Source organism: Oncorhynchus masou, chromosome 24 (genome assembly GCF_036934945.1).
Source record: "Oncorhynchus masou masou isolate Uvic2021 chromosome 24, UVic_Omas_1.1, whole genome shotgun sequence".
NCBI lineage: Eukaryota > Metazoa > Chordata > Actinopteri > Salmoniformes > Salmonidae > Oncorhynchus > Oncorhynchus masou.
Window position 1 is genome coordinate 73,244,775 of NC_088235.1, and position 20,760 is coordinate 73,265,534.

At 42.7% G+C, this 20,760-nt stretch overlaps 2 protein-coding genes across 9 annotated transcripts in view; one reads left to right on the forward strand and one right to left on the reverse strand.

The window, feature by feature from the left end:
• Positions 1-13,976, forward strand: part of rabgap1l (RAB GTPase activating protein 1-like) — a 173,854-nt gene extending 159,878 nt beyond the window's left edge. For 5 of the 8 annotated variants that reach the window (XM_064934787.1, XM_064934788.1, XM_064934789.1 and 2 more), the window contains 6 exons: positions 5,139-5,231; positions 8,177-8,392; positions 9,039-9,122; positions 9,530-9,601; positions 10,046-10,243; positions 10,858-13,976. In XM_064934787.1, coding sequence (XP_064790859.1) covers positions 5,139-5,231; positions 8,177-8,392; positions 9,039-9,122; positions 9,530-9,601; positions 10,046-10,243; positions 10,858-11,007 — 813 coding nt within the window. In that variant the 3' untranslated portion in view covers positions 11,008-13,976. Of the gene's footprint in view, positions 1-5,138; positions 5,232-5,494; positions 8,393-9,038; positions 9,123-9,529; positions 9,602-10,045; positions 10,244-10,857 lie in introns of those variants that run through there. The other 3 variants (XM_064934793.1, XM_064934791.1, XM_064934790.1) reach the window with 3 other exon arrangements.
• Positions 13,977-15,203: 1,227 nt separating this feature from the next.
• The window catches only part of LOC135512600 (calcium/calmodulin-dependent protein kinase type IV-like), a 30,791-nt gene continuing 25,234 nt past the window's right edge, over positions 15,204-20,760 (reverse strand). The window contains exons 8-11 of the mRNA XM_064934796.1: positions 18,539-18,614; positions 18,156-18,282; positions 17,240-17,392; positions 15,204-16,801 (exon numbers count right to left, since the gene is read on the reverse strand). Of these exons, the coding sequence (XP_064790868.1) occupies positions 16,289-16,801; positions 17,240-17,392; positions 18,156-18,282; positions 18,539-18,614 (869 nt within the window). The 3' untranslated portion in view covers positions 15,204-16,288. The remainder of the gene's footprint in view (positions 16,802-17,239; positions 17,393-18,155; positions 18,283-18,538; positions 18,615-20,760) is intronic.

The window sequence follows — 20,760 nt, forward strand, 5'->3', positions numbered from 1 at the left end:
TTGTATTTAGAATTAGAAGTTATTAGCTAGCGACGAGTTAGTAGCACAGACAAAGAGGGTTAGTTATCAGTGTCTTTGCTAGTAGTACAAGCCACTAGCTGCTACCTACAGTACCTTCAGAAAGTATTCACACCCCTTGACTTTTTCCACATTTTGTTGTGTTACTTACAGAATTTTAAATGGATTCAATCGAGATTTTGTGTCACTGATCTACACACACTACCCCATAATGTCAACGTGGAATTAGGTTTTTAGGAATGTTTAGAAATCAAAAACTGAAAAGCTGAAATGTCTTGAGTCAACAACTATTTTGTATTGGCAAGCCTAAATCATTGAAAATGTGCTTAACAAGTCACATAAGTTGCATGTACTCACTCTGTGTGCAATTAATAGCATTTAACATAATTTTTAGATGACTTCATCGTCGATGTACCCCACACATACAATTATTTGTAATGTCTAGCTTTCAAGCACAGACTCAACCACAAAGACAGGTTATCCAATGCCTTGCAATGAAGGGCACCTATTGGTAGATGGGTAAAAAAAAAGCTGACGTTGAATATCCCTTTTGAGAATTTTGCTGTTATTAAATACACTTTGGATGGTGTACAAATATGCCCAGTTACTACAAAGATACAGGAACCCTTCCTAACCGCTCAGGGATTTCACCATGAGGCCAATGGTGACTTTAAAACAGTTTAATTTATGTGATCGACGGTAACTGAGGATGGATCAACAACATTGTACTCCACAATACTAACATAAATGACCGAGTGAAAAGAAGTAAGTCTGTACGTAATACAAATATTCCAAAGCATGCATCCTGTTTGCAATAAGGCACTAAAGTAATACTGCAAAACATTGGCAAATAAATGAACTTTTTGTCCTCAATACAAAGCATTATATTTGGGGCAAACACAACACATCACTGAGTACCACTCTTCGTGTTTTCAAGCATTATGGTGGCTGCATCATGTTATGGGTATGCTTGTCATCAGCAAGAAGCAGGCAGTGTTGTATTATAAATGAAACCGGATAAAGCTAAGCACAGGCAAAATCCCAGAGGAAAACTTTGTTCAGTCTGCTTTCCAACAGAGTCTGGGAGACAAATTCACCTTTCAGCAGGACAGAAACCACAATGCCAAATATGTGATGGAGTTGCTTACCAAGACTACTTTGAATGTTTCCCAAGTGGCCTAGTTACTGTCTTGAAAATAGATGTCAAGACTTGAAAATGGCTGTCTAGCAATGATCAACAACCAATATTGTACAATCCAGGTATACAAAGCTCTTAGAGACTTACCCAGAAAGGCTCACAGCTGTAATCACTGCCAAAGTTGATTCATAACATGTATTGAATATTGAATATTTATCTAATTAAGATACATTTTATTTTCTATACATTTAAAATACATTTTAGAATTATTCTTCCACTTTGACATTAAAGTTTTTTGTGTATGACAAACATGACAAATCTATTTAAATCTGACTTTGTAACACAACAAAATGTGGAAAAAGTTCAGGGATAGCAATACTTTGAAGTCCCTAGTTAGCAAGCTAGCAGCTAGCTAATAGTGCTAACGTTACTAGCTAGCGTTACTAGCTAGCTTGCAAGCGTTACTAGCTTGCTTGCTAGCATTACTAGCTTGCTTGCTAGCATTGCTAGCTAGCGGTACTAGCCAGCACTACCAGCTAGCCACTAGGCTACTACTGGCTCTGCTAGCAGGTGCTAAAGCACAAGCAACAGTGGTTGTTTGGTTGTAGGGATTTTTGTTATTAACATTATATCAAAAAATTATCAAAACTAAATTAGCTTATTTTGTCAATGTATTTTTTTAAATTACATTTTGTTACCCCTTTTCCTTCCCAATTTCATAGTATCCAATTAGTAGTTAGTCATGTCCCATCACTGCAACTCCTGTATGGACTCGTGAGAGGCAAAGGTTGAGAGCCGTGCATCCTCCGAAAAGCAACCCAGCCAAGCCGCACTGCTTTTTGACACAATGCCCTCTTAACCCGGAAGCCAGTCACACCAATGTGTCGGAGGAAACATCATACACCTGGCGAACGTGTTAGCGTGCATTGTGCCCGGCCTGCCACAGAAGTCGCTAGTGCGCGACGGGACAAGAACATCCTTGCCGGCCAAACCCTCCCCTAACCCAGACAACGCTGGGTCAATTGCGCGCCCCCCATGGGTCTCACGGTCACGGCCGGCTGAGACAGAGCCTGGACTCAAACCAGGACCTCTAGTGGCACAGCTAGAACTGCGATGCAGTGCCTTAGACCACTGCGCCACTTGGAAGGCCCTACTTTTCCAACTTCAACACACTATGATACGAACACACTAACATAATGCCCTGGACCAGAGCCAATGCGTTGACTGGTATGTGCGTAGCACACTGACGCTCTGTAACTCATTGACAGGTTGCTTGTGCACATTCCAACTGAGATGCAAAAATCACATGTGCTTTGCAATTTGCAGACCAGGGCTTCGTCAACTAATCTGCAGCTGGATGGTTCTTGCTGTTACTGCCTCCAATATATTTAGCTTGGCATCATTTTGAATTGGAAATATTTTATGTATTTAATGTATGGGATATTATAGCCTCGGGATTATATTTTGTATGGCATATTTTAGCATTAGGAGTATATTTTATCATTGGGAATATAATCATGCCTTGTAAATACGTTTTGTATGGCTAGACAGAAAGCTACTTCAGAGATGGCAAAATTAATCTGGTTGATGTTTGAATTATCTATAGTCAGCCACATTAGAGGGTTATTTTAACTGTGTGTTTTGGGTATGAAGTTGTCGTCATGGAAAAGGTGAGGGTGAAATAGTGTTGTCTTCTGCCACTTTCAAGGCTGTCTGTGGTCAGATATGACTGAGTGAGAGGGGGAATACAGTGTGAGAGAAAATGACGGGTGAGAGAGGGTTTTTGTTTTTGAGAAGGTTCCATATGTTGCTATATGTCATCTAATAATCCCATGGCAAATATGTAAGGGGGGAACTGAAGCTTTTAGTATCATTTTTTGTTTTTTGGCTAGTACTCTTCAAGTAATTTCTGCAAGGAACTTTACACACACCTCCCCCCAAGAGACAGTTGGGCTACTCATAGTCACTGTTGCTATAGCGAAGTGAGAACGCCATCAGCAATAACAGTAATATGTTTCTAGAAATCAAATAAATACCTAAATATTAATGTGATAATCTAAAAAGCATTTTGCGTGTGTAGAACATCTGGACAAGCCTCTGTGTGGCATATTCTTTTTATTTTTTTTATTTAGATTTAAGCGCTGTCCTTTCATCAGTAGCTGGCTCTACATCTCTTTCTCTCGCTCTCTCTCCTATTCATATTGTTTTCAGATAATGTCTCCCTTCTCTATCTTATCTTTGCAAGGGGTCACACCTGAACAATGCTGATGTGCTGTCTTATCAACCACATACATTCAGTACCCATTTTAAGCTAACAAATACAACATAGAACCGGTTTGCTTGCTTAGATTTTTCTGTGGATTCCTTTCTTGTTTCTTACCTGTCTGTCAGGTAATGGGCCATAATATATTATATGATAACTGGTGTGTGAGTGAATCACTGGGCCTAACATTCTATCAGGCTCAGAACAAACTCAGGGCGATAACAATGTCTTTATTAGGGAATAGGATAGCAATAGGGTGTAATGCTATATTGTGTAACTGAGAGCACTTGAGAACTGCTTGACAACTCCAGTCACTGAGTAACTGTGGTAAACTCGTGCAACCCCTACTCTCGCTTTATCCGTCTCTCAAATTCTCTCTTGCCCCCCTCATCACTCTCTCTCTCTCGCTACTGTACTTGCCATTTCTCTTTTGCTCATCCTTCCTTTTTGTCTGCTCTCTTTCTCAGCCAGAGAGCTCCCATTTCTCCCTCCCTCCCTCGCTCTTTTTTTTCTCCTTTCCTTTTCTCCTATCTTTGGCAGTCTCAGCCGGTGAGCTGTCCCCCCCCCCCTTCTCTAGGGGCATCTGGTGGCCGTATCCATGAACAAAGTCCCTCCCCTCTGTGACTCTTTACTCCCCAGACCTGTAATCCACATCCTAGCAGCAGCTACCATGGAAACGCCAGGGGCTGAGCAACCCTAGTCCCTGCACTCCACACAGCCGAAGAATACCATTTCCTTAGGCACGGGCCTGGCTGGCAGAGACCAAAGGTGTCGCCATGTTCTCTTGTATACACTGTGCAGGTGTATAATGTGTCCTACCTTAAAAAAAAAAACAGTGTTCAGGTGTTGCAATTAGGATGAGGGCAGTTACTGCAGTCTTTTTTTTTAAGTAATGTGTTCATGATACTTCTGTTACTGTGTTGTTCATATCCTTTGTTGCTTGTGCTTCTGCTGGGAAATAGAGGCTGAAGTGCTGCATGGAGTAGGAGGGTCATTAGGTATCCCTCAAATGAACAGGTGTACACACAGTAAATGTGCGCAGCACGGAGGAGGAGGGTCATTAGGTATGCCTCAGAGGGTAACCGCACGAATGAGACGCAGGCGGCAGCCATTTTGTGCCAAGGCTAAAGACGCCTTACAGTTGATAAAATTCCCTAGAAAAAGCAGCGTATAGGGGTGCATTGATTTTGTTCGAAAGAAGAATGTTTCAACTGGGCCCACTGTTCTGTTCCATGTTGAAACAGGGGGAAAAAGAATACAGATGAAGCCAATCTAGTTTGGTGTTCTGTTGGTCCCTGGATCAACAGATCACCCTGCTCACTGTAACCACAGCTCTGCGTTGTATCTATTCGGGGAGACACGGAACTGTACCCAGTTTGAATTCCTTTAAAATACACCCTTGCTCCCTTTGTTCCTTGAAGGAATTGGACGGCAGCAAGTAATTTAATGCAAACGAATCCTTTATATATGCCGTCACTTCCAGATCAGTGATTTAGCCTACTTTGGGTAAGGGAGACAATTATTCATTATTATTGTAACAGAACCCGGGCCCTACATCTTATTCTTTAGCCTTGTTAGTGTCACCATCTTGTGGTCGAAGACGTTACACTTTAAACACTTCAATAAAGTTTCTTCAATTCAACTCTTCGTTTGAGTTCAAGACAACCCCATCCACCAACACTGCTTTTCCCTCTCCGCCTCTCCCGTCACCCCTTCCAGGTGCCCACCAAGAAGCTGAAGAAGTTTGAGAAGGAGTACCAGACCCTGAGAGACAGCCAGCTGCAGCAGGAGGACCCTGTCGACCGCTACCAGGTAAGAAACAGACTGCTCCGTTATCTTAACTACTGCTCCAGGATCAGTTTACTCTTACCTCCCATTCTGACGTCACCTGCTAGGCGGATATCTGACCCTGTATGAGTGGTTAGGGGCCTCACTTCTAGTTCCTCCCTGTTCAGCCACTACAGTTACCCCGGTGTTTCCCATAGCTATTAGTGTTACTTCAGAGGCACCCCCCTTACTGTAACTGTATACTCCCTAAAGAATTGGATCTCAGAAAACGGTTTGTTTGTTTGTAGGTATAGATGACGCTTCGGGAAGTCTTTGGTATCCTACCTAAAGAAACAACATCTAGGGGAAACACTGATATCCTTCCCTGTAGACCCCAGTCCCACCCACTTTCTCTCCCCCCTCTCTCCCTCCAGTCTCGGCTCAGGTCTGTGTAGAACACTGCGCTGATCGTGGCAGACTACGCGAGGTGTACCCAGACTCAGTGGAGAGAGACTTTTGTTATGAGTGGAGGCCATAGACTTTTGCTGGTCAAAGATGAGGGAAAGAAAATATATGTCTCAGGGCTTTCCTCTGTTCATAAGGCCGATTCTGAGTAACGAAACCGAATCGCCTGCGAACCTCGTCTAGTTGTAAAGTGAAATTGACTGTGATGTGTGAAACTGACGTCTCATTGTTTGTCAGGACAACCTGTAGAGTTGTGTCCATGTGGGATTGATTTTAGTATTACTGTTCATGTGAGAGAGAAAAAAAACGGACATTGAAGTTATAATTAGGCCGTGGCTGTTACAACCGGGCTTGGATCATTTTTGACCGGGCTAATGTTTTGTACATGTGCTGTGCAAAACCCCCAATGGCCTGCTGCCCTGGACAATTCGAATGGGCCAACGTCACAAAGTTTGTCACTAGTGCTGAATGTGACAGATACATGACAATTATAGGCATATCTGTTCTGTTTTGTTTGTGCTTTTTTTGTTTTCATTTTCGGTAAAGCTTTGAATATTATTTCACGTTTTTAGTACTTCATGTGTGCTTTTTGAGTGTTATTCTTCACCATTTAAAAATGTATTTATTCAACCTTTATTTATACAGATTTGTCTAATTGACATAAGAATCTATTTTGAAAGAGAGACCTGTTCATATATTTTGAGTGTGTGAACCGATGGGCTTGCCCTGTAGTTGTCATGTCTCTGTCATGTAGGCTAGATTCCATTTCACCTCTCCTTCAGCCCCTTATTCATATTTTTTTACCAACTCTGCAACGTTCACCCGTACGAAAGGACAGCAGGGCATTTGGGCAAGGGGTTTGTGTAGAACAAATGCAGAAAGTTACGCCGCCATTACAATTATTACTGACAAACGTTTGAAACGTTTTAAAGTTCATTGTTGTTTGGGACCATGTTCCTAAGTGCTTTTTATTTTTCTGAAGTTTTTATATAGTATTTTTTTTAACAATACCTTACAGTTGAATTGTGTTGTACCTACTGCAAGACTCACGTTGTGTTTACGTTCATGCTATTCTGAATGTGATGCCCGAAAGCACAGAGTTTTTATTTGTTCTGACCAGACACAAAATACAATAAAGTTTATTTTGTAAAGAAAACATGTTGGATGAGATTCTAAGCCGTCTTTCCAGAGAGCCTGAGTCACATGACTTTGAGCATCCTCGTTCCTCATAACGAAAGACATGTAATGAAAGCAATTAGGATCCGTTTTAAGCCTGCCGCTGTGTTAGATGAAATGAGGCCACTGATCCGTTTGAAAATGTATCCTTTCCTTCCCTCCCTGAAGACAACCAATTCAACCATGTCAGATCAGAGATGACCTCAAAGAAAGCATAAGTAAGGAATGCATTTGAAAAGTATGTGGACAGGCCCCAACTGTTCACTTCAGTATTAAAACATAGTGGAGGTCTCATAACGTTTCCTATGTGTCTCTCGTCCCCTTCTCCCACCCCTAAACACATCAGCCTCTGTCAAACACAGGGACCGGATACGGGGAAGGGTGTGGTGGAGGGAAGTGAGGAGGAGGAGACAGAGACCAGTGGGGGAGGGGTGTTTTGCAAGATGGTGTGGAATGAACTAACTGACCTGTGAGTGTGAGAGAGCGAGAAAGAACTGACCCGTGAGTGTGAGTGTGTGTGTCTGTGTTGCTGTAGTATTTGTTCCCAGCATCATCATTGTTGTGACTCTGGATAGACCACAGTAAGAGGAGAAAGGTAAGCAGACTCCCAAGTCTGAGTTTATGCAGCTTAGCTCAGTCTCCTGTCTGCTTACTGCCTGTTGTCGGGCTTCCTGTGCGCAAACGGTGCAGCGTTCTTGTTTCAGCCAAGATGCATCAAATCGTGAAGGGCGTGAACAGGATGGGGTTGGGTCAGGTGACTCAGCTTGGTCTCCATGACAACAGAAACATCTCCATCATTGTCATGTGAGACCACTTAGAGGCTGACAATCAAACATGATGGTCCTGGTCATAAGATCCTTTTTTTATGGGCAACAATTACTTTCTGTGCCTGCCTGCCTGCCTGCCTGCGTGTGAGCCTGCCTGTTATATTTGAAATGGCGTTGAATGTATGCCAGTTTGTTGCATCGGATAACTGGTTATACGGTTTGCTTGGTTATGGTATATCGATGTTAATTGGTCCTTCTCAGTTCTATTAGAAGGACCGTTGAACAAGCCTTCGTTCAAAGACTGAAGCGTCGGGGGGAAATGGCACTAAACCTAGTCAAACAGTACAACGAATGTGGCTGTTACTGTACAATAAGAGGCAGGAAGTTCAAATGAAGGTTATAACGTTAGCTGTGTACTGTGTGTGTGTGTGTGTGTGCTTGCTTGCTGTGTGTGTAGCAAATTAATTGTCGCTACGTTTGCAGAAAGAACAGGTTGTGTAAGTGTTTCTCCACATACTGTGCATAGTCTTATTGTGTGTGTGTGTGTGTGTGTGTGTCTGTGTGTGTGTGTGTTGCCCACAGAGAGAGAACCGTCGTCTACAGGAGGCCAGCATGCGTCTGGAGCAGGAGAACGATGACCTGGCCCACGAGCTGGTCACCAGTAAGATCGCCCTGCGGACCGACCTGGACCAGGTGGAGGACAAGGCAGACGTGCTGAACAAGGAGCTGCTATGCACCAAACAGCGCCTGGTGGAGACTGAGGAGGAGAAGAGGAGGCAGGCGGAGGAAACCGCACAGGTAATATAGCACATGGGTTGCCAGATCTGTCTCTGTTTAAGCCAGCGGTATCACAACAGCATGGTCATATTTTCATGATGACAATGGGGAAAGTAACTTTGGCTGTAGCCTTAAACAGATCCGGCAACCAGGCTAAACGAAGATCGAAAATTGAATACAATTAAATTGTTATGGTTCCCTGAAATTTTGCAACCCTCGATAAGCCACCAAGTGTACAGACTGTTGTTCCAGCTTCAGCGCTGCTCATCAGGACAACCATTTGGCTGTATTTGGTGTGTTTAAAAACCCTGCAGCTCCCCAGCGCCATTGCTCGGTGACCACTGCTGGAGGGCTGTGGAGGCTTCCTGTGAAACCTGCAGGCCTTTTTCCTTCTCCCAGGTCTTAATTGTGGTGATAAGGATGATCAATGTTACGGTTAAATTTCTTTCTTTTTCTACAGCTATAAATCGACATGCTCTTTCACAATGACATTAAATCAGTTATGATACCGTCGTTACCATTTTCCTGAGGTATAAAACGATAAGAGGCACTTCACGCAAAGGTTACTCTCGTTTGTCTTGGTTTATGTCACATTGTCTCCAAATGTCAGTGTCCGGTGTCTGCAGAACGTAAAGTAGCAAAGTGTCTTCTTGCCCTGTCTGTCCAGATCAAAGAGGTGTTCAGGAGAGAGCTGGAGAAAGCGGAGTCGGAGATCAAGAAGACCACGGTCATCATCACTGAATACAAACAGGTAGGATCCGGAGTCACGCCGGAGAGGCGAGCGAGGCGTGTAGCCGTCATTCTAACCGCGTCACCTTCGCTTTTCTTCGACCCAGATACAATACAATGAATCCTAATACTACAGTGTCCCAAAAGTCCCATTCAATCTTAATTGAGATAAAATGTGTTCCGGTGTATCTCAAAGGTCAATGAAGGTGTCCAGTGAATTTGTAAATGCTTTGTAAACAACAAGTAAAGCCCTCAAAGTCAACTCTGGACCTCAAAGCCAGTTAGTTCCACAGTTAAAAAAAAAGTGTTCCCGTCTAATCAAGGACTGTTCATTATCAGGTAGTACAGAAAAGCAGCAGGCTCCAGACCTTGTAGGGTAAGAGTTGAATAACCCTGCAGTAAAGGTTGTCCTCCTGTGTGTGTCCCCAGATCTGTTCTCAGCTCAGCACCCGGCTGGAGAAGCAGCACACTGCCACCAAGGAGGAGCTGGACATCATCAAGGTAGTAATGATGCAGGGCAGTGATGCACACAGTATGTGTTATGTGACACCATATTATTTCTAATATTTTAGTTGTATATCTCCTGTGTTTTTGTTGTACCTTGTTATTTTTTTTAGAATTACATTGTTATTGATGACTGCGTTGTTGGGGTTAGTGCTGTCAAGGAAGGCATTTCACTGTACTTGTGCGTGTGACATTAAAACCTGAAGCTATGCCGTTATCTGTGTTTTTGGTGTGCTGTGCTTTTGTGATCGATGTTTTTATTGAGCTGCTGCCTTGGTCATGTCTCTGACCTTAACAATGGGCTTCCTGGGTGTGGGGAAATAAATAAATACAGTTGAAATAAAAAGAAATGAGTGTGATATGACAAACAGCGGTAGGCATTATGACAACAATGCATAACTGTACGTGTTGCTTCCGGTACGTGCTCCTCTCTCCCTACAGAGTAAGGTGATGGCGTGTGAGCGCTGCAGGGAGGTGTTCAGTAAAGAAGGTCCTCTGCAGATACCCCCTCCCAGCAGAGACAACAGGGACAGTGACCTGGATGAGGAGAAGGACTCCCTGAAGTCCCAGCTCAGAGAACTGGAGCTAGAGCTGGCCCAGACCAAACTACAACTAGTGGAGGCCAAGTGCAAGATGCAGGTCAGATTCTATGCAGGCAGCAGCACTGCGGTATCTCACTCAATGCAGGGTCATTCCATGTCCTTCCAGCAAGTCATGACACCCACCACTTCTCAGATTGTTCTGAAATTGTTTCTGTAGTTAGAAAAAACGATGCGATAAGCATTCCCGAAGTGTTATTGTGTTGCGAAATAATTTGATCTCTGAGAAATTAAGCTAATTTGATTGCACCCAAATTGGAATTTTTTATTTATTTTAGGATTCATATAATCTTCTCTGACTGACAGAGATCAGATTATATTTCAACGGAATAACGTTTCAGGAATGATTATCTCACCTGTTTCTAACTAGAGAAACGAGTTCAGGACAATCTGGGTGTCGAAGTCCTCTTTCTTGTGCTTTTTTGAGGTGGAACGACTCTGTAGTACAATAAAGTAGTATATATACACGCCTTCTGACAGTTGGTCCAAAGCCATTGGATATGCGTGCCCTATTTTCTATCCCTTTTGACTATTCATGATGTATTATGGTGGCTGACTCATGCTTTCTGTGATGACTAATATTCAGGCTTGCTGTGATGACTATTCATGAGTAATATGCTGACCGTTTTATTCCTTTCTTCTGTCCATCCTCAGGAGTTGGAGCACCAAAGGGGCATCCTGATGAACGAGATCCAAGCGGCCAAAAACTCCTGGTTCAGCAAGACCCTGGGCTCCCTGAAAAGCTCCGGGGGCAGCGCCTCCCAGTCCCAGCCCCCCTCCTCCCCCAAAGAGGGGCCCCTGTAAGCCCCTACAGAGACCAACCTGTCTGGGGGGGGGGTGGGGGGGGTGTGTGTGTCTACTACAGTGTGCACAGGAGAACTTATGAACACTAGCTGAATAACACCTGAGACAATGCAGTATTTCGTTTCCGGGGAGGGGGAGGGATTGCCACAGAACAAAGTTCGTCCGTTACACATCTTCCTCTCTCTCAAGCCACTCCACTGGCCCAGCCACCCTCAGTCACTTCTTCAATTCAGCTTTGATGAGACTTGACTGTGTCACTTGTCATCCTTCGTGGTGTGTGAAACCAAGATGGAGAATGACTGATAAATCTAGTGGGTTGTCATTTACACTGTAGGCCGGGGCTCAGAATCCTCTTCAGCAAAATGGGGTCTTTGAAGTGAGAGGATTGCAGAGTGCTATAGGAACTCTGTAGGTCCTTAGCAGCGCCATAGTGGACATTCACTACAACAACGCCACCTAGTGGTTATGTATCGCTACTGCTGAGTATAGCTTATCAGCAGGATATGTGGCTGACTGATATGCTGAGAACTTTAACAAACCTAAATGCTTTGGCAGCCTTGACCTCGACTTACAAGGATTGCGCAGCAGTTACCGGCAGTAGTTTACCGTCTTCATTTTAGGAATATATATTCGCTGCTTAAACAAAGGAAACTACTTATACAAGCATCTTCTGCATAACATATCTTTACAGCATTCCAAAAGGGGACACTGCATTCTGCATTCAGAATCTAAAAACAAAATATTGTTTGTTCTTTATAGTAATATTACATAAACTATGTTGTCCTATAAATATGTATAACTAATTATTGGTCATTTTTAATCTTGTACAGTTCTAAAACAAAAAAGGAAGAAGTGCTCTGTACATTAATTTTTTTTTTTTTTTTTTACTGTTTCGAATTTGAATGTCGTCTTTGTAGATATTGACATAACTAAGCACAGTGTGTAAAGGTCTGAGTCAGGTGCATCTCTGTTCACCCAGAAGTCAAATCATAGGTAAACTGCGTGACTAACGTCTGTTGTCCATGCAGTTTGGAAATGGAGAGATCCCGGCAAGAACGAGGTCTCCATCCTCGCTTAAGGAAACTCTCGGGCCAAAGAGTTTTATCCGAAAGACCGGCGGTAACCTAACTAATGTGATGGCTCCAGTACGGTTTAGGAATGACCCGTCCCATCTCTTCTTTTGGCAGCAGTAATCTGACTCTACCTTGCTGCTTTAACTGGACCGAACAGCTACTTTACAAAGCCGGACACTCACCTAACCCTGTCCTGTGAATTGGGGCAGTATAATGTACTACAGACACGGTTTCCTATTGCATATGAAACGTCATGACGATCCAATTAAATCGCACAATAGTATTTCACACCTCTGATGATCATTTTTTATGATGAGGTGAACAACATTCCAAAACGTCTATCCAAGCCAAGGTGCCCATGTGGTCAACTAATATGTTGGAAACTCTCTCAATAGCAATGCCCATGTGGGTTAGCATATGTTGGAAAGACTTTCTCAATAGCAATGCCCATGTGGGTTAGCATATGTTGGAAAGACTTTCTCAATAGCAATCCCCATGTGGGTTAGCATATGTTGGAAAGACTTTCTCAATAGCAATGCCCATGTGGGTTAGCATATGTTGGAAAGACTTTCTCAATAGCAATCCCCATGTGGGTTAGCATATGTTGGAAAGACTTTCTCAATAGCAATGCCCATGTGGGTTAGCATATGTTGGAAAGACTTTCTCAATAGCAATGCCCATGTGGGTTAGCATATGTTGGAAAGACTTTCTCAATAGCAATGCCCATGTGGGTTAGCATATGTTGGAAAGACTTTCTCAATAGCAATGCCCATGTGGGTTAGCATATGTTGGAAAGACTTTCTCAATAGCAATGCCCATGTGGGTTAGCATATGTTGGAAAGACTTTCTCAATAGCAATGCCCATGTGGGTTAGCATATGTTGGAAAGACTTTCTCAATAGCAATGCCCATGTGGGTTAGCATATGTTGGAAAGACTTTCTCAATAGCAATGCCCGGTCATTACACTCAGTTTCTAGAGCCATATAAATGGCCGTTTTTTGCTGTCTCATATCACTGTTCTGTGTATACCTGTATGAATTCACACACTTGTATGTGTGTCCAGCACCGACTAGTTCCGGTTGAAATGGTTTGCTTCCTTTTTTTTCGACAAAGCAGTGACTTTTTCTTTTTTCTTAAGCCCAGATCCAAGTAAACGAAAGAATCGGAAGAAATCCGTCTCAATATATTATAATCTGAAAGGATCGTCACCTGTGCCATGATGACATACCTGCCCGACATTTTAAGAGCAGGATGCTACTACAGAGGGATCCGGGTCACGTCCCATTTGTCTTAACCCACTTCCTCTCCTCACCTCCATTCCTTCGTGGACACGGATCTGAAAAACCTTGACGGTTGATTGAATGTAATATGATGGTGTCCAGGTGTTTCGCCTATTAGTGGTTACAATGGAAAGGTAAAGACATAAGGAAGCCAGTTAAGTCATTTAGGACACTCTCATGTTTTGCGATGTGTTACGTGACGGATTTCAAGGCGCTTTCGCCAGTGTCATATTAAGTTTAACGAGGTCCCGGCCTCTGTATGTTATGTGCACTAACATTAATATCGTAAACACTATTTTAAATGTTTAATTTTGTTATTCAGAGAACAAATCTACTTTCTTTTGTTATAATTCCTATTTTTCCTGTTGTTGAGAAGACAGTGGGCAAATTATAATCCAACTACAACGATGCAAAAAAAATAACTTCAGATTCACAATATTGTACAGTAAACTATACTTCAACCGTTGTTCTGCTTTAGTTTCCAACATGTTGGAGTTGTCCCTCCATGTTCCTCGTCATTCCCACGTGAATCAGTGACATGCTCGAACTCTAATGGTATTTTCTGTACTGTAATCGTCTGACGTACATCAATAAAATTCCGTTCTCTGTCCACCAATTTTGATTATTCTTTCATTGTTTCGTTTCATGGATTTTCTTTTATCTCCAGTTCAAACAAAATAACAAAGCGGAGACCCTGCCACTGTTTTGCTAAACAGCTGAGGTAGTTTTAACCATATTTTGAGGAAATAGTTTTTTGTTTTATTACATTGTTCACAAAGAATGGAGTAAAATGTGCATATTTTGGGCTTTGATTGGGTACGACTGTTGAACTAAGCTCATGAGATGTTTCTATATATTCTTCACGAATCAATGTGTCTACACCGAGTGTACAAAACATTACGAACACCTGCTCTTTCCATGACATAGCTTTCACCTGGTCAGTCTATGGTCCCTTATTGATGTCACTTGTTAAATCCACTTCAATCAGTGTAGATGAATGGGAGGAGACAGGTTAAGCCTTGAGACAATTGAGACATGGATTGTGTATGTGAGCCATTCGAAGGGTGAATGGGCCATACAGAAGATGCCGTTGAATGGGGTATGGTAGTACAGTAGGATTTGTGTCAAGAACTGCAACGCTGCTGGGTTATCCGTCTGTATGAAGAATGGGCTGCAACTCAATATTAGGAAGGTATTCTTAATGTTTTGTACACTCAGTGTATATCATTCATGTTTAAGTCCAAAAATCTATGAGCCAACGGCAGATTGCCTCTTTAATCAAATCAAACGTGTGGAGGAGTTTCTCATATCGGCAGCTTGTTATAAAACTGATGTAACCCTCCCAAGGCAATATTGGACTTGAAAATCAATGTTTTATTCCTTTTATATCAGCACACAGCAACTACCATCTTTAAAATATATTTCTGTAGAATACAGTAATCAAATCCAATTAATTTTGATTATTTTGATATGATGAAACATACAAAAGGTATAGAAGTGTACACCTTCACTACACTCCCCCTCTGACTGATGTTAAATCATCTCATGTTTTCCTAAATATGTCATCTTCCCCAAAAATATTAAAAGGTAGGGTACATTTATTTTTAGAATTGAAAAATAGGAAACTGAGAAACTACAAAACAAACACAACTGTTAACTACATCCCCACCAATCCCCAAATAAAGCATTTGTAAGCAATAATTATCAGTAAAATATCCATACTTTATACATAATTTCATAGGTGTAAATGTATGGTTTATACATGTGTTAACATGTCAGCAATATAATTCAATTTGGCAATGAAAGCGAGTGAGAATACATGTTAGCAGGTGAAAGTTGGCCCTTAAATTAGAAATGGACTATTTTAATGACACTTCCATTTGATCAGTTATTTGAGTTCCATCGAGAAAACATTCACCTCGCAGGTTTTTACCTGGCACTGACAATATCATTCAAATGTTGCAGAAAGAGACTGCTTCGCCTGATACAGTACCTCAACTCATCCAATCATTTCTTTACAGATTTTGCTTCTACTGGGTTGGAAGCCCCTGTACAAAAAAAGGAGGTAGAGAGACTGGTAGCTCCAGTGAGGTTGTTGAGATGATTACCATGTATGTTCCTTCATCAGTTAACTACCACACAATGAGGTTTTACAAACCCTTTTTGGGTAAACAACTGAATGAGAAAATTGGTTTCAGCCTCAAATTAAGCCTCACTGTTCAGCCATATATACATTTCCAAAGGAATAAAAGTGCAATTTGACTTAGATAGTAAACGACTAGCAGTGTGAATGCTTTTTTGCGATCTATATAGATTAATCTGATAATATACAGTGCAAACATTGGATCATTACAATTAATGCAAAATACACAGGAACTATATTCATAAGCTCACAAATACAATATCTTTACTACCTGAATGCTATGCAAGAAGGAGAGGGTTATGTACAGTATATATATATATATATCCACGTATTTGCATATGAAGTCAATAGATTCCAACATTGAATAGTAGAAAGGTGTAGAGTATACAAAGTATGAAATCAAGTTGTCTTTTCAAGTGGCATTTGAAGAACAATAAGTCCCGTTCAGAGAGGCCTTAAAGTAGAGAAGTTTACAGCAAGTCGGCAACAGTTAAAACCAAAGTCAAAAGCTCATTTGCACATTCGTTACGAGTCTCCAAACTCGTTGCGCACAGCAAGGGAAAAAATAAATATCAAGTTATGTATAGCACTAGTCTTTTGTCTCGGATCAAAACGGATATGAGGCGAGATCTGAACAAAGACATCCGTACCTCCATCCTTCCTCCTCCGTGTTGTCATCTACCATCTCACACTACAGCAACAACGGCCATCAGCCATCTCAGAACAACGGTCGGAGCTCCTAAGTGAGTGTCGCCACCCTCTTTCTCTTTGGTACCTGCCACTCACTAACACTGGGTCGTTTTACTGCCAGACTCCACCCCCATGGTGAATCCATTGCCAAGGCTCTTGGGGCTTGGGGGACTGGTCTGGACTGGGGAGGAGGTCTCCCGCTTGGTGGAGGCGGAATCCATCGAGGAGCAGCTCTTCTTGGGTACCCTGGGCCGTACCACCGCCGTCTTGGGGATGACCGACATCTGTCTCTGTCCATCAATTCCCCTTAGTGGGGGCCTGGTGGGCAGACAGGTGGGGGAGGAAGCCCCAGACAGTAGAGGAGGGATGGGTCTGGGATTGCGTGGCGGCAGGGGCGGAGGGCACTGGTCCTCCTCATCCTGGGTCAGGGTGGTGTCTGTGCCCTGGTTGGCCTGGCCCTTCTGGGGGTCCTGATCCGGGGGAGGGTCCTGCTGCATGCTGCCCTGCCTGGAGGTGGTCTTGTCGGATCCGGGAATATCGCAGCTGTCCGTGCGCCGCCGGGAGCCCTCATGCATGCGGCTGGTGGCCACCACGGCCTTCATGATAGCCTGCAATCAGAGAAACATGGCACACCACTGTCAGTCACCAAGCCTGCCACGAGCTATCTTATTGCAATGTATTGGCAACAGAGAAGACAATTCCTTGAGGCATAGATCCCAATCAAGACGGTGGTAGAGCCACAAGATTACATTTCCAGAGACAATCAGAGCAACATCCAACCATTCAAACTGCGATGTTTGTTGTTGCCCATTGTCGTCTGACATGGTAAATTACTTTTTTCTTTTTCCCTTCAAATTAATGGAACAGCTGGAACAGGATCTACATTAGCTTTTAAGCTAATTGATGCGTTGTAATTTTTTTAGCATAGGTTTGTCAATGATGATTCTAGCAGTGATTTTGCTTCCATTTTAAAAAATGATGCGCGTTTACTTGATTCTACATTGCATTGATTCTATTTGGGACCCAAAATGAATCCCATTGCTCACCTTGAGTTTGCGCCGGGCGTTGAACTCCTGTAGCTTCCTTTGAGTGGTGTCCATGTGGGAGAAGCGGGCAGCCTTGCCCAGTACCCAGGGGTGCTCCAGAGCCTCCTTCACCGTCAGCCTCTTGTGATGGTCCTGCACTATCAGCTTACTGACCTAAGGGGGACAGGCAATGGGACAGGTTGTTATTAAACATAATTCAAAACCAAAAAATTAATATGCATAACCATGCTAATATAGTATAACCAGATTTGCTTGAATCTGGCCCTGAGCAAGTTTTTTTTTTTTTTTTTTTTTTTTTTTACAGAGAAACAGGGGAGATTATTTTTAATTGGGAGTTTATGATTTCTTTTATTCATCGAAGTGAAATAGTTGTGAAATATTAAACAGAATATAGTGCAGGGGTCAGCAAACACACGACCCGCGGGACGTTGTTTTGGTGAGAAATTATTTAAATAAAATATTTTTTGAGGCTTAGTTGTTGTCAATTTGCACTGTACAAATTATTATAATTATGTTTCGGCCCCCAACCATCCGCTCTGACCAAAATTGTCCCTCGGCTGAATCTAGTTGCCTTCCCCTGAGAATGGGTGTAACGCAACATATGCTCAGCAGTAATGCATTTTCTGTCATATGGGGTTTTCCTCTGGCCCTGATGAAGCCCGAGACAAATTGCATTCTCCTAAAATAAAGGGTAACATACAATATATTGGTTTGTTAAATTTAGGAAAATGTATTTGTCAAACCAGTTGTGTAAAACATGTATTAAGGGCCTGCAATCAAATAAAAAGAACAGACGTTGTACATTTACAGTATTTACATAATTCAATCATTCACAAAGAAAAAAAGAAAGCAGAAACAGCACACTGTTATTCATAATAAAAGCCTCTGGAGTGCAATGCTTCGCATCGAAACTCACCAAGTCCTTAGCGTTGAGGGAGACCTCATCCCACCAGGGGGAGACAAACTCATAGTCGCAGTTGAGGATCCGGCTGTACATATACTGGTCTCCCCTCGGATCGAAGAAGGGTTCAAACCCACACAGCCTGAGGGGAAAGGCAACATTTCCCTCTGATTATTTGTTTTGACACATTCACTACTTGTTTTAAAGACATGCGTTTTAAAAGACACAAGACCCCGCTCTAATAGACTTGCAACGGTGTACTACATCGGAAATCCATGACACGAGGAAAGGGCAAGATAAGCTGCGATACTGTAATGGGAGGACTTCAAATTGCCAGCTACCCACTCTGAGTACATGCAGATCTTGGGACAGATTTTTTTAATGTTTTTTTAACTCACAAGATGTACAGGATGACTCCCACTGACCACATGTCCACTTCAGGACCATAGGCATTGCCTCGGAGGATCTCTGGAGCTGCAGGGGAGAGAGTGAGGGATGGAGGGCCAGCTGTCAGCTCCCACACAGAACACTTCTTTTTGACTCATATCAGTCTCTCAAACACTGTGTACTATCGATGTTATTTCTGTTGATGCTGTAGTCTATAATCTCCATTAAAGCATGCACTACAGTATATCTGTAAATAAAACTTAAACACACTATGTGTGTATATATATATATATATATATATATATATATATATTTGTTTTGTGGTTATATTTGTTTTGTGGTTGAGGATGATTTATTTGACTAATAGAGATCCCACAATGTATGTAATATATCTATAGTGCTTTCAGAAAATATTCATACCTCTTGAATTCTACATTTTGTCCTGTTACAACCTGAATTCAAAATGGAGTAAATAATTTCTCACACACCTATCTGCACACAATACCCCATAAGTGAAAACATGTTTTTAGACATTTTTGCAAATGTATTGGAAATGAAATACGGAAATCTCATTTACGTAAGTATTCACACCCCTAAGTCAATACTTTGTATAAGGACCTTAGGCACTGATTACAGTCTTTCTGGTTAAGTCTCTAAGAGCTTTGCACACCTGGATGTTTTTTTACCCATCTACCAATAGGTGCTTTTCTGATTTTAGCAGAAAAGCCTGCAGTTTGAACAAGGCTTTAAAGACTTACCCAGAAAGACTCACAGCTGTAATCGCTGCCACAGGTGATTCTAACATGTATTCACTCAGGGGGTTGAATACTTATTTAATAAACAAAAAATTACAATTAAATCAACTTTAATCTTTAACTTTAACAAAATGTAGAAAAGGCCAAGGGGTGTGAATACTTTAAGGCACTGTATATAATATTGTAATGAAACAGGCAGGGAGTGTAGCGCGAACCTTCTGGTCCGAAGCCCTGTGCCATCGACTTGTGCCACGAAGGTATGCCTAAATTTGCCTAAATAACTACCGCCCCGTAGCACTCACGTCTGTAGCCATGAAATGCTTTGAAAGGCTGGTCATGGTTCATATCAACACCATAATACCAGAATCCCAGGTCCCACTCCAATTCACCTACCGCCCCAACATACCCACAGATGACGGAATCTCTATTTCACTCAACACTACCCTAGCCCACCTGGACAAAAGGAACACCTACATGAGAATACTGTTCATTGACTACAGCTCAGCGTTCAACACCATAGTGCCCTCCAAGCTCATCACTAAGCTAAGGACCCTGGGACTAAACACCTCCTCCTGCAACTGGATCCTATAGTTTGTGTGTGCTTAGTCCCCTCTTGTACTCCCTGTTCACCCACGACTGCGTGGCCACGCACAACTTAAACCCCATCATTAAGTTTGCCAACGACACGACGGCGGTAGGCTTGATCACCAACAACAATGAAGGAGAAGGTCCGAGACCTGCCAGTATGGTGCAAGGACAACAACCTCTCCTTCAACATGAGTAAAACAAAGGAGCTGATCGTGGACTACAGTAAAAGGAGGGCTGTGCATGCCCCCATTCACGTGGGTTGTGGTGGAGCGGGTTGAGAGCTTCAAGATCCTTGGTGTCCACATCACTAAGGACCTTTCATGGTCCAAACACACCAACACAGTCGTGGAGAGGGCCCAACAACGCCAATTCCCCCTCAGGAGGCTGAAAAGACTTGGCATGTGGGACCTCAGATCTTCAGATTTGGCATGGGACCTCTGCACCATCGAGAGCATCCTGACTGGTTGCATCACCGCTCGGTATGGCAACTGCTCGGCATCCGGCTGCAAGGCCCTACAGAGAGGTAGTGGGTACGGACCAGTACATCACTGGGGCCGAGCTTCCTGCCATCCAGGACCTCTATACCAGGCTGTGTCAGAGGAAGGCCCTAGAAATTGTCAGAGACTCCATCCACCCAAGTCATAGACTGTTTTCTCTGCGACTGCAAGGCAAGCGGTACAGGAGTTCCAAGTCACGGGCCAAAAGGCTCCTTAACAGCTTCTACCCCCAAGCCAATAGACTGCTGAACAGTTAATCAAATGTCTACCAGGATTATTTACATTGCCCCCCTTATTTTATTATTATTTATCTATTATTCTTTTTTGCACTGACTGTCTTGTACAGGCTCGATGTACACTCACTGGACTCTAACTACACACTTACAAATACTA